Below are 17,545 nucleotides of genomic sequence, written 5' to 3' on the forward strand. Positions count from 1 at the left end.
AACACCCGGGGAGCACGGTCTAGCTACCACGGCGGTACAAAACACGGAGACTAACGCAAATCTGCACAGACGACGCCTTTAGCAGGGTACGTACGAGACCTACGGAGCACGCAGACACACGCGAGCACACCACCATAACAAAAACCACCACCGTTTCCCAACATACCACGTGACTCCCTCCACACTTTTCTCCTAGGGCGCGGAGGGGGTAGCGCGTTTCCGGTCTTCTTCCTTTGCCCGTGTTCACCCATCTGTTTCACAGCGCGTGTGGCGTAGGAAGCGTACCGTACGCTTTTAAAAGGCGCAAACCCAAAGGCGCCGCCGTTTTCTGCTGTAGGCGGCGCGAAGCGAGCGTCATGTTTCGTTCTGGCGGCATCGCGTTTCGTTGTTGCCCTCCAGCTTGATTTTGTTTCGCCTTCCCATCGCCGTCTTAAAACGACTAAGCGCGTCCCGGGCTGCTCGGACTCCACTGTAGCTCGAGCGCGTCGGCGTCTTCAGTCGCGGCGATTCTCGCCGAGTTGGGCACTTCATAACGCACCGAAAAAAAAAAAAAAAAAAAAAAAAAGGAAACAAAGAAGCTGCTGATCCAAGCCGAATTCGAAGTGCGGGAACGTAAGCATGCCGAATCCGCAAAAACCACAATGCGCGCCTCGAGTTCTTTTGCTGCAACGCTTCGCATTGCGCAGGTATCAACTGCAGCCGAGTGTGCCGAATATTTAGTAACTTCAGATCGTACGTTTTCCCTGTTAGTACATTCTCTTTCCAAAACGTATGAATGAGGTTCTCCTTACTAGCTCAACGCTGCATGAAAAAGTCAATCGCTTTACCAAGAAAGCCAGTTATCTCGTGGGGCGAAATTTTCAAACCTCAACCTTGGCTGTCAACCACGTATAATTGGAGATGAACATCCAAGTAGCAAGCAGGCTTAGTAGAAAGGCATCTTCTTCGTGTAAGTGTGCAACATATATATTTTTTTTATCATAACATTTATTTGGCTGAATGCGCAGATAACATGCTAATTATGGACACCTGACTGCAATGCCAGGAGGCATGTTGGAATGAGACTGAACATCACATGCATTTCTGCTTAATAACTGCCCACAAGTGCGAGCATGCAATGCTCACGGGGCAAGGAAAAAGAAGAAAAAAAAAACTGGCACAATTCATGCCCATCGGAAGTGGAAATTCTGTTATTTAGGTCATGGCGCAAGGTTAACGGTAACTGCTTTCCTTTAATAAAACACTGGCATACACTGACAGAACACACTTTCAGTTAAAGTGTTAAAGGTACTCTTGCAACATCATTATGTCACTTTGCATTGAACAGCTTCAAACATACCAAGAAAAATAAAAAGCTGAGGAACAACAGACTAGTTCAACTCTTTTGCAGGAACTGTAGGCAACTCTACTCAGTCACATTCATTGGACAAAAGCACACTTTGCACTGAAGGCAGAAGTAGAGAGGAATATAAACAAAATGGAATGAACAGCTTGAGCGCAATTACTGCATTAAACATACAAGTCTCAGTGCTGCCACTTTGGTATTTCTCCACTAGATGTACTCCCACATATCCTCCATATTACACTACATTTGAGATTCCCTAAGAACCATCAGACAGTCTGAGTGGATTGGACAAACAGTTGTGTGAATGACAGGCATCTTGTGGCCATAAACAAAGTCCGAGGTCCAGTTCTGGCTTCAATTTTGGCTCTAAGAACCGGACTGCTTTCCTCAATCTGTAAAACCTGGTTTTGAACAGACAATTGAAATTCCAAATTTCATGCTGGTAAACATGTGGTATGCATGAGAAGATGCAATTAGCGGAGCACACACGAGACGGGAATGCCTCCAAATCAGCCCCTTTTGTGACATATTTCTGCTTAGTGCACGGTATGGATCCCTTCTGTCAAAGAAAACAGCAAATATTTGGATGCTAAATTTACTCTGAATGTGTACCACATCTCAGTCAAGTACATTTCATACTGTGCTGGCTTCTGCATTGCGCAAGCTAGAGATAGTCAGCCAGACTGACTAGTCTTGCATAGCAAGAAAAAGCAAAGGCACCAGTCAGCATACAATTGACCATCTGATTGGCAGGTTGGCAGGCTGCCACAGTAGGCATGATTGGGTAGCTGGCGTATTGAATAATATGCCGTCAGCAATCATAAAGGGCAGATGGCTTCTGACTCTCAGTTACATGCTCTAGTTTTCACAATGTTGTGTGGTGTTTATGTGACACAGCAAATTAGGCGTTTCATCTAAGAGCAGTATGAAGTGTACTTGTGGCAACAATGCCACTTGAAGACAAAAAAGAAAAAAAAAGAAGAATGCTAAGGGACAGAGAGTCACCATATTATCCAAGTAGTGCACTCAACTACTAATGTCTAAAATCTACACAGTTTGCCAAGATGCAGGAAAAATACATGATTTTGAACCTAAAGCAGGACAGTTTTCCCAACCTGGCTTTTTCACCTTTTTTTTTTTCACACTGATAATGAACTTGTATTAACAACATGATAAAGCAATCACTGTTTACAATGATCAGTTACTATTCTCAAGTCCATGATGTCCACTGGCCTGCTCAGTGCCTCTGGTTGTTCATGTAAAAACAACTAAGAAATTCTTGCCAGCCAATCATATCTAGTGGATACTGTAAAAATGCAAATGGCAGCACTGGACCCAATGTGGTTGAATGATACGTGAGAGATGGCACCTTGAATCACAAGCCAAAAGCTGTCACCCAAGGCCTTGAGAACATGAACAAACGTGACGCATAACATAGAAAAAGCTTTCTTGATGCTGTGGCAATCCACTCCCACACTTTTACATGTTAATCATGTTGGAGATTCAGTGAGCAACACAACAATGCAAGAAGTCAAATTTTACAGCTTTAAGTCAGTAGATGTTATGCTGGATGTCGGACGGTTCAACAGCAGTATAAAGCTCTAAAGGGAAGCTGAAGAGCCTTACGGAAAAGATTTGCCACGCTTTGACGAAGCTTTTCGGCAACCTGTGCATACAGTGTATGTCCACATGCTTACAAGAGTGAAAAGTGCTGAAGGTTCAGAAAAATGTCAAAATAAATCATACATTCAAACCTGCAGTAATGACATCAATGTTAATATCTATTCCCAAAGGCAAGCGTATCAGCTGACAACATCACTGGGAGTGCAAACTCCACCACAATCATTCTCGAACCTCACGCACAACTTGCATGAGGTAGCATGTATGCTGACATCCACCACCCCTTTTTTTAAGCCCTGCTGTAACATTATAAATTTGACCAGAGAAACTCAAGCTAGTTTCACATCGACATTATCACAACTAGTAAATAATGTTGCGGTTGGCATTGTATAAAACCACTTCAGCTTCCCTTTAACTGGTTATAACTTATTACAGCACTGAGAGCATTGCTCATTTTCGAAGTATATGCATGATGAAAATGGCTAAGTAAATGCATAATTATGCATGGCCAGGATTTGTGGCACAGTGCGGCATTAGCATGAACAGCTATCTTTTTGAACTATGCTGCAGAGACAAGCTTCATGGAAAATAAAATCTTTCTGATCTTGAGTAGCAAGGACCAGATTTTGTTAAGATTTTTACCCAATCCCATTCTTTCTGCATTTCATCACTGACTCATGCGTCATTTTGTCACCTGCCCATCACATGCTGATTGGCAAATCACAATTACTTCAATTAGCATAGTTGTCATTGGCCTGCGCATGTGCCATTTTTGCGATAATCAGTACTCAGTGCGAGAGACAAAAGGAAGAGAATTGAATGGAAGGAAAAGGACTGTTATAAGATACAGCTCCAGGACACTGGCATTCAGTGTACTGCTGAACTAACAGATGGAAATAATGTGTCTCACAAATGGAAATAACGCAAGCTTCTACTGACTTAACAGCACTCTTGCATTTCAGCAACACTTTTGAAAGACACCACACAAATTCTTATTTAGTGCTAAATGCCAGTGTTAGCAGAAATATTTCTATTTTAACAACAAGAGAGAAAGAAGCTGGGCCATTAAAAGACCTGTCTATATCATAGTCGCATAAATGTTCTGTTATGCGCAAGCATGGTGACGTAGATTAGCATTCAGTGGGCATCATTGTTTGCTGGTGTGATTTTACATATTCCAATATGAGTTAAAATTTAAGTTTGGGCTCATTGCTGAAATTTTATTTCAACAAAGAAGCCGTGCAAACACTGGCAAGTACAGAAATGCCTCATAGGTAACCACCCTGCACTTTTCTTCAATATCTAGCATTCAACTGCACAGCTGTCGCAAGATTTAAAAAAAAAAATTATTTTCTCGCTGACACACAGCAACCATATAGACAGCAAGCATGCAAGCAAACAATGAGTCCTGTCTGACATAGAAAAAATTTTTTTAAAAACTTACTTTATATAGCAAGCATTAAATCATTTAATCAAAAGATTTTTCTTTGTAACCACGTACACTCACTAAACTAATTGCTGTTGAGTGGTTGAGTGGTAATTTTTTACACGCTCCCTTGCAGACCTCTAACCACCAAAGTGACTGCCCTTTCTCACAAGTTCGTGTAATTGTAATTTATGAGTCAGCACTTCCTAACTTTAAGTAAAACACCCGGTAGCTAGAAGAAAGCTTTGCTGAGTGATACTGAACAGCAGATGGCATTGTATTTCAGAGGCCTGAGTGCTTCTGCCTCCAATTCAAATTATTACAGAAAAAAACTCGAGCATTACAGACTCGCGATATCGCTCCATTATCCAGATTACACCAACAAGATTACTCTTGAGTTTACTGAGGTTTCTAGAGTAAGAAGCTGTCAACAGCTATATACGACTTTGCTCTAGAACAGCATATTCTCAACAAATCCAACAAGTGCCACTACCAACGTAAAATGGTGCCCATGTGAGGGTACTGCTGGCACAGGATGCCAGGCACTGCAAGTTGCAGAGAAAAAACATTTTCTGACAGCAAGCTCAACATCTCTGCAACAGTTAACTTATGAGTCAAGTGTGCAAGGCTGTGAATACTTCCTCTCGTGTCAGTAATATAAACTCTACATACAATAACAATGCAACAAAAAGCACAATTGTGTTCCATTAATAGTGTTTATAATTATCTGCATAGTTCTAGCAGTAAACGCAAGTCAAAAGCCTCGGCTCGGACAGAACAATTGCACAACTACACAAGGCTCCTTATGCTAAGACGCACTGAGTTAACATTCTCAAGCTTGCCCATTATGAGCAAGCGGGAAATTTCTTGTGACAAACTGTGCAACTAGCTGGCAAAAAGCAAGTTCTTCGGAACAGTGACATCTGCATGTAAACGCAGTGTCGAGATTGGGATTGTGAAGCACCTTGATCAGGCTGACAAAAAGGTGTGAAAAGGCTTAACTCTTCAGCTATGGTGCATGCATGCAATTAACTACTTAAAACAAAGACAGCGAAAAAAATAAAGCACGGCCACTCGAGGGCAGTCCAACTGCTAGGAAAATGGTACTTGTATGCGTTTTCTTTGACCTTGCTAATTTTGAACAACCTGGAGCCACTGGAACAGAGCTCCAACATGTTGTCAAGCAAGAATAAAAATCCTTGCCGGCATTCTTCTTTTCATAACACCTGCATTTCCACTTAGAAAAGACCTATCCAAACAACATACTGCCAAAAACATGAGAAACTGTTAACACATGTTCTTCAAGCTTCCAGCACTCTTCCAAGTAAATAAAGTAGCATGCAGCAGACATGGAGAAATGATGAAAGAGGATAAATATGTACTGCACTAATTCAAAACAAGTTTATGTCAAAGGTTGAGGCCAGTCTTATACCATGCAAAACAGTTCACATCTTGGGCAGCAAGAACGTATCAAGCTTAAGGGACAGCTGTCTCAGCTCTGCACCGATTTGCTCCTGAACAAGAATTAGCAAAAGTTTCACCTGTGGTCTAGATAACCGAAATGCTGGGAATGTTTTGTTAGTCTATCAAAACATTGAGAATTTTGGTTGGTTTAATTGTTGCTTTTAAAGGTTGGCAGGCCCAGTGAGCTGCCTTGCCTGGTATGTAGTCACCACAAATTCCAAAGCAAATCGGTTGCAAGTTAACCAGTATGTGTCGCATTAATTCATTTGTCCATATCCTTTAGGGAGTATTTTCTCTGCTCTAATGGCACACAATCAAGTGCAGAAAGCAGCATTATTCTTTCAGGATAACTGAAGTACCACCTAACAATATTCTAGTCTTGCCACAGTACCTTCGTGACCTTGCAGCATAAAGCACACACATTATGCTGCAGGCTTTTATTGACCACAGTTCAACAATGCAGATTATGCGCAACATTCCATGTGTTACCCTATCACAAAGCAGCTGCAGCAAACGCTACGAGAGATTTGTGTTCCTTGCCTCTCTGCAATACAAGCAAAAGAGCTTTCTCCAGTTATGAGATTTTTTTTTCTCTGCAAGTCAAAAGTATAGCTTGAGCTCAGTCTACTGTATTGACAACAGCCAAACAACAACATAGTGTACCCCACAACAAAACTAGCTAGTGGTGATTCAGAAAACCACTGTCACTCTGATGGATTCTATTAACACTCGGGAAAAAGAAAGATCCTCCTCTTTCTCCACAATAAGTTAAAGCAAGAAGGTGAACACTGGTCGGTTACCCAATATATACAGACTCTCCGCAGGTAGCCCAGCATCCAAGTTAGCTGTGCAAGGGCCTCTCTTTCTTGACAGCGGCAGGCTTTTCTGCCATAGCCAAGCACTCTTAAAGTTTAGTTATGGTCTCAGGAATGACATATCTTATTTATGTTTCGACTATGTACACATGGATGACTCAAGGCAAGCCTCCCGAGATGCCATGGCAAGCATAGCAATATGTGAACCACATTTACAGAAAGTAGCGGCACATTGACTATGACTGTCCTGCAGAGGTCATGCCAATGCTACACCCACGAATGTGGAGTAGCCTTGTTTGTGTCACTGTGCTCAACACTCAAATTGATGCTATTAACGTATCCTCTCTGAAGAACATGAGCTAGCCCCATGTCGAAGGTCCATGCAACTCAACATGGATGTAAAAGGCACCTCAACACCATTGGCACAGGTGATGCACACAGAGATGCACACATCGTTGTGCACTATGTAGCAGCAGCTTCATCTGTGCACCAGGCACACAAGCTTAACATTACAGCTCTGTAGTTCGGTGCAGCAGAAGGAAGGCCACGAGCTAGGAATGGTTTCTTGGTTATGCACACAATAAAGTAGTCTTTGTGTCAGGATGTTTCTATGACAGATGAATAAGCTCATACATGATGGTCAGCTGACGTTTGTAATAGGTGGTGACAAAACAGTAGTTTACAATAGGATGAGTTGCACCAACTTAGGGTCAGGTTGCTTCAAAACACAGAGTGTAGCATTGCCTGAATTAGCCTTAAATTTCACTTTCCCAATTTCTTCATTCCCTTTTCTACAAATTCAGATTCAAGCAGGCTGCACAGAACTGCAGAGACACATGTAATGATCTTCAGCCATTCTTTAACCAAAAACTGACCTCCTCCAGTGCTACACTGGCCGTGATGACCTTGGAAATGAGACTAGCACATGGACTTTAAAGAAAAGTCTATGTTTGTGTATAAAGTAGTTCATCTACTGGCTACTCCCCTACACATCAGTGTGCACACAGCTGTTGTAAATTACGACTGAGTTCAACACAGTAATTTCGGTTTGACTAGCACTATGCTGCATTCTTAAACGCAGCAGTGACAGCTGTAAACGTGTTCTTCACAATGGCCACAGCTCCAGAATGTATGTTTTTAGTGGATGTGAACACTTGCTGAGAGGACAAGCCAAGTCATGATTGAATGTGCGCACTTATAGTTGCACCTTTCCTCTTAAACTGCTCTTAAGATGCAACAAGCTCTACATCAACTGAGAGACATGGTTCTACACCCTTACAAGCTGGCAGCTTCACAAACTTTGCATGGTAAGTAGGGAGAAGGTGGCCTTGCCGAGAGATCAAGTGCCACATCTTGGATTCACCTGTTTACCAAGCTCACACAATGCCACATGACTGAACATGCTGACGGGCCTTGTAAGCAGCCCAGCTGGATTTTTCTAAATGTGTGCGACTACCATTCTGTCATCTGACAAACATTTCAGACATCAACCGTGTGGATGACTTAGAGACCTCGCTGCACTTCACAGCATAGTTCGAGGAGGGGCACAGAGCTGCTACGACGACTAGAGCGATGTGCCAAGCTCTGGAGGGTTCGGCGCCTGTTTCACCCGAGGCGACGGTGAAGGAGTGAGAAGTGGCTCGCCTCCGCTGGAATGGTCAATGGCCCCAATGGCCTCCAGAGAGCTCAGAGGCGGAGGGTGGTTCGATGTCTTTTTGAGGATGCCTCGTATTCGGGTGTCGCTGCCTCCTGGAGACGTCGGCGTTGGTGGAGGCGGGTGTGGGCAGCCCAGAGTATTGGCCCCTGGTGGCGAGAGCGTGCTTCCTGTAGAAGATGATGCAGACTGTGTGCGTGATGTTGACCCCTCTCGCTCTCGCTGATAAAGTCGTCTGGCAGTCTGCCCAAGGCGAAGCACCTGAACGTAGTGCATGCCAGAGAAGGTAGAAACAAATTGTAGTAGTTGATGCAGCAATGCACAGTCGTGGAAAAGTGCAAGTGCAAAATATAAACCAAGATAGCCCAATTAGCAGGGTGTGCTTGGTGAGGGCAAGATGTTAGTTTATTTCATTTGATATTTCACTGAGCAATCCGCTGCTGTTGGGACAAGAGAAACAATTTCTCAATGCATCTCCCAGATACTATGGTATTTCTGCAGTTCTATGAAAAATATCTAAATATCCCACATATTTCCATTAGCATAAGATAATAGAAACTGGAACAGATAGAAAAAAAAAAGAAAGGAAAGGAGAAAGGATTCCATCAGCTCTAGTTTGTGCTTTTCATTTCATTTCATTTATTTGTTGTTTGAGACATACAGCTGTCTCAGGTGCTGCAGCAAAAGGCAGTATTCTGCCTTACAAAGGCTGCAGCACCCAAAGCATGTTGACACTCTGAAGCAAACAATAGCACAAGTGTTACAATTTTCGAAATATGATAACATATCAAAAATGATTAACAATTCATCATAGATTTCTGTGAACTGGGCCAGTCTTCAAGAAATGGCCGCAATTGCATTAGTACTGTTATTTTAAAGCACTTACTTACACAAATAATGCAAATAACAAGAAATTAAACCAACCTGTTTCATGCAGGCATGGCTTTCTTTATCCACTTTACGAAGCATGTCCATCCTTGACTCTACGATGCTGGCGTTCCATAGGAAATGCTCAGTAGCCTTTTCAGGAAGAGTGGTGGGGATAAAAACACGCAGATACACATAAATATTTGCTTGAAAGTAAAATACAAAGCATTCTGGCAGAACCCATCTCACCATGACTGTCGACGTTAATTCGATTAGCATTCAAGCAATATAGCGATGACACAACGTACTAGAGCTGCCAAAACAAGTCATATATGGGCCATGTACTGCTGCCAGGCTCCTCTCTTGCGCTTCCCTTTGGATACGCTGCGCCATCTAGCAGTGTGTCCGTTAAGTCTGCATGAAGTCTCTCCTTTTGCATGGCCTCGCTGATTCATTGCGCTGGTGTGTGTTAACGCTAAGAATTAATCCCTCACTGCCCATGGACATTTGTGGTGCTTCGCTACAGTGTTGGGCTGCTGTGCTTGATTCTGCCCAGCATAGAGAAATGTTGATCTTTTTTTTTTTTCATTGAGGTGCTGTGTACGGAGGATGGATGGATGGACGGTTAGATGTATAGATAGACCCAATGTGGCTAAAGTAGGCGAAGAATGCTTTCACATTAAAACAAAAGCAGAAGAGGTGAACTTGAATGCTGACGGCCACCAACTCACCTTCTCGGCCTTCTTGCCTTTGAGACCAACAGCTGCACACATGCCATTCAGGTCCTCGGAGAAACTTTTCATGGTCTGGTACAGCTCATTCAACTGTGGAGCGAGATCAGGTTTAGGCATGCCTCTTATTGCAATATTTAGCTAAATGAAAATCGCATCACAAACAACTGGGTACCCCCAGCATGCCTCAAGTACTACGTACAAATATGCTGTGCCATAATCAAAGGGTCTCAAACTGGGTTTGGGCAAACCCAGGGGTTCCATGAATGCAATCTTTGTGTTCAAATAACAGGAACGCCTAATAGTGAGCTTCGCCTAACTTCCTGGCAGCACTGCCCGACACCCTTGATGCTAGCAAACTAACTAACTGCGGAGTTGCTGAGCATATCACGCACTATCATTCAAGAACATTTCACCTAAATAAAGAATATGAGACTTGGGCTCTTTACTTGGAGGCACTGACCTCACTGATTTGAAAAAGCCATAGTATTTTATAGCTATCAACTCTAATGTACTTCTAAGGCAGAGCTTCATAAACAATGTCTCAAACTGCAATTGCCACAAATTTATGGTAAATTATGTTTATTTGCTTTATTTGACACAGTGAATACTGGAATGTTCCAAGGGCATGTACAAACTATGGACACTAGTTGATAGAATATTTTTTTTTGCCACCGCCACTCAACAAATACAATTTATCGGAAAATTCCCTCCGTCTTATATCAAAGGAGGAGATCTTCGTTGTCTAATCACATCAACCTCTAGGCGCTTCCTTTGGCTTCTTTCCAACCTGCTCATTATGTTCCTGTCCTGCTAAAGTTAATTTGTTATATGCATTTGCACATACGTGTATGACTAAGGTACTTTGCTGACTGTTTATCAGAGGGTTGAGGCCAGTCAAGCTGCTAAATCAGCAGATATTGCCTCTCTTTCATCACCAAAAATGTTACACAATACACTTGTATTAAATAAAGTCAAAGTTCAATGCACAGGACAACTGTTCCAAAATAAACTACCTCTCATATTAGCAAGAACAATCAGTGGAACCACAGACCCTGTTATTTTTGTCAATGCATAGCAAGGGCTTGGACTCTGACAAGCTTGACCATGCACTGCGTGATGCCCACAGTTTAAAAAGATGTCCCCCAATTGCCACCGGAGTCATAAGTGGCGCTAGCTAACACCCTCATGCCTACGTTTGATATATTTCAACATATGCCCAAGAAAGTGAACAGAGGGCAGTCATCGCCTTAGCTCCACCTGTAGAACTTGAAGTATGGCTACCAAGCCTTAAAAGTTTGTTCGCACCAAATGCATTATTGATGATGGCTTCCCTGGCATTATCCTTACCTATTTACTGCTTAGCGCATCCATGTACAGCTAGCCTCATCCATTTTGTCAACAGTCTGTCTTTAGGTGCAGTTCCTGGCATCCACATGCCTGTTGCCTAATATCTACCAATCCTAATGTATTTCCTAGACCTTCTCTGTACAGCTTTACCTGTCCCTTCACACTTTATCTTTTTGCTCAATTTCCACGTCTGTGCATGTGGATTTCAGCTATGGCTATGTCACCACACACGCTTCTGGCTCAATAGCCTACGTAACAATGAGTATAGAGTTTTGCAGCTACAAACATGCAAAGCGTGATGCTTAATGTAGCAAAATACAAACTGCATGTGCAGCACCTGCCTTAAAGAAAGGACACAAGGCCTACTCACTGTCTTGAAAACAGATTGCGATGTCTCGGAGATGGCCTTGCACTCGGCCAGCACCTGTGAATGAGATACGTATGGTTCAACAAGTACATGCAATGCAAAAAAAGCACCACGCACACAAGAGACACGGCTAGTACAGCATAAATCGTCCTTATAGCGAGATCAGTTTACCCAATATATCAGTGTCTCAGCTGCAGTACACGTATTTTAGACTGGATTATAGAAAGCGCAGAGGCACCAGACTCCACTTAGTAAGAAGAGCGAAGTGGGAAATCCGCACGAGATCATAAGGTGCAGCAGATGCAGCGACCCTTGGCATTTCTTCGTATCAACCTGCAGAGGCAAAGAGTGCTGCGATGGTCACTACATCGCACAGGGGCAGCTCCTTGGGCTTAAGTTTATCACATGATGACAGCCAACAAACAAAACAGCTACTCACAGGTGTTGATAGAAGTTCCCCCTGTCATGTCCCCATTATAGAGCGTAGCTATTTCTGTATATGTTTTGCGAGCTTCTCAGCTACTGTAGGGCACTTCCCACTCTATAAGCGACCCTTTAGAGCCTCACCGTCTTTAACAAAATACCACTTAAAATGAAGTATGGTTCCTGTCCTTATGACTTCATTATAATGAGGGTACATTGTCTATTCCTTTTTCAGGCATATTTCAGTCTAAAGGTCCGCTTCCTGAAATATTAAGAAGCATACATCTGAGGTATGAAGGATGTGATAGTGGAAGGCTCAGAATTAAAGGGACACTAAAAGCAAATACTAAGTCGACATGGACTGTTGAAATACCATTCCAGAAACTATGCAGCGCTTGTTTCGTGCAAATAAACCATTTAGTTTGCGAGAAAATTGAGACTGAAGGGTCTGCGTACCTGCAGTGCAATTCAAATCGTCCACACCAGATTGGGGAGTGGTGATGTCGCATACGCTATCACCACCATTTGCTGTCATTGGTGAGTAAAACGGTGCCTGACAGATGGCACTACAGTTTTCTGCACAGAATGCGAACGCATGGCTGTGGAGAAACTGAGCTAAAACAAAGTGTTGGATTCGTTGCTGCAGCTGCTCTTGGTCAAGTGGCATGGACCGTTCAGGAATCCTGCAACATCACATGGATGTGGCATTCTCTGCTACTTGCAACTGGAGTGAGTTTCGCAAGCCAGAAAAACCAGCGCAGCACTATGTGATAACAAAACTGCTGAAACGCGACACCGCAGGCGACGCAGAGTGGAGAAAGTGAAACCTTTCAACCGCCAGCGTCATTGTCAATGGTAACGTCAATGAGTTCTTCTTTTTAAAAACCAAACAGAACTGGACAAGCAGCATTTCCTTTTGTCTTATAATGTAGAGGAGTTAGCGTCAAGGTGGTGGTTTTGGCAGCAAGCAGAATGCCCTCGATGCCTCTGCGTCCAGGGACTCGGCATATTGTGACATGCTGATTAGACATGTATGTTGCACACAGGAGTGAATAAAGATCGTTCAGCACCGGACTTTTACATTTATGAAACATATTTAAGGCTCTTACAACACTTAAACAATCTGTGTATATAATGCTTGTCATGTTCATCTTCCCAATATGTTTGACAGCCGACAGTTTTGCGTGTGCCTCAGCCATAAAGTTACTCGCTTCAGGGTGCAGAACATTGGATTCCGCGAAAGATGGCTCGAGTGCTGCATAAGACACACCCGCATGTGATCTTGATGCGCCAGTGTAATACTACGGGCGTAATACTCCTGAAGTTCTGGAAAGTGAATCATAATATGTGCCTCTGGGGCATGCTTAGTCAACAAATAAACAATGTGTCACATTCAATCACCTGCCACTGTCAAGGCCATAAGCACTTTGCTGGAAGCATTAGGTGAGGTTCTAGAAGAGGGACATCCATTTCTTCACTGACCTTCTTTACACTAAGTAACAAGGGCTCCCTCACTCTGGGTCGATTATGGAACAGTGTGGTACACGTAATGTCATTTAAGGTTGCGTAACAAGGATGCTCAGGGTTTGAATAAGGAAATATATGAAGCTAGAATATGACCTCTGCAAATGGAGCTACCATTCGTTTCATTCTACATAAAGGCTCTCTACAGGAGTTGTCCTGAATACACCTGTGACCAGGCGGATCCCTAATTGGTGAACAGGTTCAAGCATCCTTAATGCGCTCAGTGCGGCAGATTGGTACACTACACCACCGTGATCCAGGCGTGATCGTACAAAGCTTTTATACAGGTTTCTTAGGCACTTTCTGTCACTTCCTTATGTTCGATGTGATAAAAGATTTAGTATGTTCATTGTTTTTAGACATTTAGCCTTGAGGTACTTGATGTGGGTGATGAAGGAGAGTTTTAAGTCGAGCATGACGCCTAAAAATTTGTGTTCTGTGTTTACAGGCAAGTGCTGTCCGTCAAGTTTGATAGTGGGCTCTTGAAACAGGCCTCTCTTTTTTGTAAAAAGGACGCAAAAGCTTTTCTGAGGGTTAGCTTAAACCCATTCTTGTTAGCCCATTTTCTAACATTGTTTAGGCCAAGTTGAATGTGTCACTCACGGACAGCAAGGTTGCAGGATTTGAAAACCAACCTGCATGTCGTCAACATATTCACAATAAAACATGTTCCTTTGAATTGATGAGCGTAAGGAATTCATCATTATAAAAACAAGGGCACAACTAAGTACACAGCCTGTGGTACCCCTGCTTCGTGTATAAATGGCCTGGATAAAACATCACCAAGTCGAACACGGAATGTTCGGTTTGATAAGTAGCTCTTTATAATGGTGAACATGTTCCCATGAATACTTATTCTCAACAGGTCTTGCAGGATCCCATGGCACCATGTGGGTTGTAAGCCTTCTTCATGTCAAGGAACACCAACGAAAAGTATTGTTTATAAAGGAACGAATCACTTATATGCTTTGACCCACACTAGATGGTGTGTTGTTGACCGCCCTTCTCAAAAACCACAATGGTATGGATAAAGTAAGTAATTTTTTGGATTCCAAAAAGTACCATGACATGGCGTTTTAGCATCTTTTCAAATAGCTTTCAAAGGAAACTGGTAAGAGCTATAGTATGGTAAGGCAATAGCTTGGTTACCGAGGACGGGCCATTACTCTAGCTGCTTCAAAACTGGGACTAATATAGATTCTTTCCATGCACCTCGAAAAAATCCGGCAGACAAAATGTTGTTAAAAAGCACGAGCAGAATCATTCATGTGTCAGGATGAAGGTTCTTGATGATCTCATACATAATCTTGTCAGCCCTCAGTGCAGAGCTGCTCCGTCCGTTTAGAGCAGATTTCAGTTAGGTGATATTCAAAGGTTGGTTGCATGGTTAGTTTATTCCACATTCGCGGTCGAATGTTATGTTCTGCTATTTCTTTATATTTTAAGAATGATTCTGAATAATGTGTGGAGCTAGACACATGTTCAAAATGTTCTCCAAGAACATCTGCTTGATCTTCTAAGCTCTTCCCTTGGTCATTTACCAGGAACAATAGAAGGGTTGGTTGCCCCTTTAGCCCTCTGAACCCATTTCATGCCTTCGTTTCTTGTGTATAGAAATTAATTCCCAAGAGAAACACCTTCCAGCCCACCATCGTGTCTCCCTTCCCTTTGATTTATGATATTAAGATTTGATAAGGTTCTCTGTATTTGGTTAGTGACGTGCTGTGTCACAAGCTTTGTTTTGTTTCCTTCACTCATCTCTGCTCTCATCGTTCCATCAAGGAACACATCTTTTGCATGGCTGGCCACTCGTCTGTAGAATGAATTTTTCTGCAGAGGCAATAACTAAAGTGGGAAAATAAGCTACTGCGTTGTCAATGCTAAAATCACTTATAAAATCTCGTGATAAGTATGTATATTGTTTAACACAACTCCAATCGGTGGAGCCTAGCTTCCATCGAGAGACTTGTGGAGGAGAGTTTTGCTGCTGTTTTAAATTCAGTGAAATTGGGAAGTGGTCACTCCCAAACACCTTTTCGAATACATGCAATTCTAGTTTAGAAAAAAGCGTGGGAGATCCAAGCACTAGATCGATAGAAGAATAAGAAGTATGTGCTAGATTGTAGTAGGTGCCATTTTTCTTGTTAAATAGGCGCACACCAGAGGTCACGAGGAAGTTTTCGATCAGCCAACCCCTCGTGTCATACTGCGAGTCTCCCCACAAATTGTTACGAACATTAAGGCCCCTGATGACAAGATAAGGTTCAGAAAGCTGGTCAATAAGGCCACTGAATTCTGTATTGATGACATAATAGTTTGGCGATATCTGGTTGGAGCTGACAGCAACCAATTTATTATAAAGAATTGCTTGCACTGCAACTGCCTAGAGAGGTGTCCAAAGGGGCAAGCATTGCCAAGCAAGTCTTATCGACAACTATGGCTACACTGCCGGATGACGTGTTAGCCTCGACACGATCTTTGGGAAGAGTAGCATATGACTGGAGAAAGTTTGTCTCTGTAGCTTTTCAATGTGTTTCCTGAAGAAACAGTACCATTGGATCATGTTTGTGTAACAGTTCTTAAATGTCATCAAGATTGTGAAGAAGACCTTTCACATTCCACTGTAGTATTCACGTATCCACATTGAAAGACTGTTATACTCTATGTTTTGGAAAGGAAAGAATAGCTCACAGGGCCCTTTCTGGGCGTCATGATGTGCCGTTTGTTTTTGGAGCGGTCAAGAGAATCAGCTGCTCCCGAGGCACTGGCTGCACCGTCTAGTTTGGAGTTGTGTTCATCAACTCCTGGGAGCCACTGTACCTCCGCTCACTAAGGGGGGATGTTTTCGGGTTAGGCCCTGCCTCTAAAAGCAAGGCCTTGGAGATCATCAATCCGGAGGTCAATGGGCCCTCCTTCAGAGATGGCGCAGCAGCACTGGCTGCTGTCATCTGGGGGGCTGATAGCATAGCCGTGGCCATGCTGGTGCTGGAGCCTGCTACTGCATTTCCGCATTATGCACAGCACCAGCATACCCTACAGTGTGGAGAAATGAAACACTCTTCTGTGCTTTTTGGAAAGATTTGTTTCTTTTACCTTAGCGTAATAATATCTTTCTTTTTTTCTCCTTGTAGGGCAGGATCGAGAATATGGTGCATGGTCACCATCGCAGTTCGGACAGTGGAGTGTGCCAGTACAGTTGCCAGAAGTGTGTTCATAGTCAACACATTTTGAGCACGTCAGTTGGTCTCGGCAGCTTTGCGAGCTATGGCTGAACCTTTGGCATTCAAAATATCCATGGGGGGTTGGGATATACAGTCTTACTCGGATTTTAGTATATCCCATTTTGGGGGGTCCCTGGAAGAGTACTGGGGCCAAATGTATGAATTAGACATTTTGTAGGACTTTTCAATGTTGTCTCATTTAATCTTTATTCATTGTACATTTGTAACATTTTCTTTCCAGCCATCTAGGAGCCCTTCTTCGGTCAAGTTCACGAGGTCTCCATCAGAAATTCCTCCTTTAGATGTGTTCGTCGATCGGTGGGGGTACAGAAATTTGTACATCACCAAGTGCTATGAAACTGGAGAGTTTTCCATGCTGGTGCTGGTCACAAACTTCAAGGAAAACGAGCAGTAAAACAGTGCTAAACAACAGGACGAGGAGAGGGACAAATAGAACAGTCCAGACTAACAACCAACTGTGTTCATTCTTTTAGTCAGCATATATGGACTTTGCCGCTATCTCAAAGCATAGAATCAACAGAATTCGAATTCAGCATGCGCAGGGGAGAAAAATGCATCGCATTTTTGTTGATTCTGTGCTTTGAGATGGCGGCAAAGTATATATATGCTGACTGAAAGAATAAACAAACTTGGTTGTTGGTCACCACTATTGCCTGTGTCCCTCTCCTCGTCCTGTTGTTTAGCACTGTTTTCCTGCTCGTAATCATGAACCAACCA

At 43.0% G+C, this 17,545-nt stretch overlaps 1 protein-coding gene across 2 annotated transcripts in view; it reads right to left on the bottom strand.

The window, feature by feature from the left end:
* Positions 1-1,166: 1,166 nt before the first annotated feature.
* The window catches only part of LOC142559855 (inactive phospholipase C-like protein 1), a 195,538-nt gene continuing 179,159 nt past the window's right edge, over positions 1,167-17,545 (bottom strand). For both annotated transcript variants that reach the window (XM_075671533.1, XM_075671534.1), the window contains exons 25-28: positions 11,643-11,696; positions 9,923-10,015; positions 9,249-9,344; positions 1,167-8,585 (exon numbers count right to left, since the gene is read on the bottom strand). In XM_075671533.1, the coding sequence (XP_075527648.1) occupies positions 8,235-8,585; positions 9,249-9,344; positions 9,923-10,015; positions 11,643-11,696 (594 nt within the window). In that variant the 3' untranslated portion in view covers positions 1,167-8,234. The remainder of the gene's footprint in view (positions 8,586-9,248; positions 9,345-9,922; positions 10,016-11,642; positions 11,697-17,545) is intronic.

The sequence above is a fragment of the Dermacentor variabilis genome, chromosome 10, assembly GCF_050947875.1.
Source record: "Dermacentor variabilis isolate Ectoservices chromosome 10, ASM5094787v1, whole genome shotgun sequence".
Lineage (NCBI taxonomy): Eukaryota > Metazoa > Arthropoda > Arachnida > Ixodida > Ixodidae > Dermacentor > Dermacentor variabilis.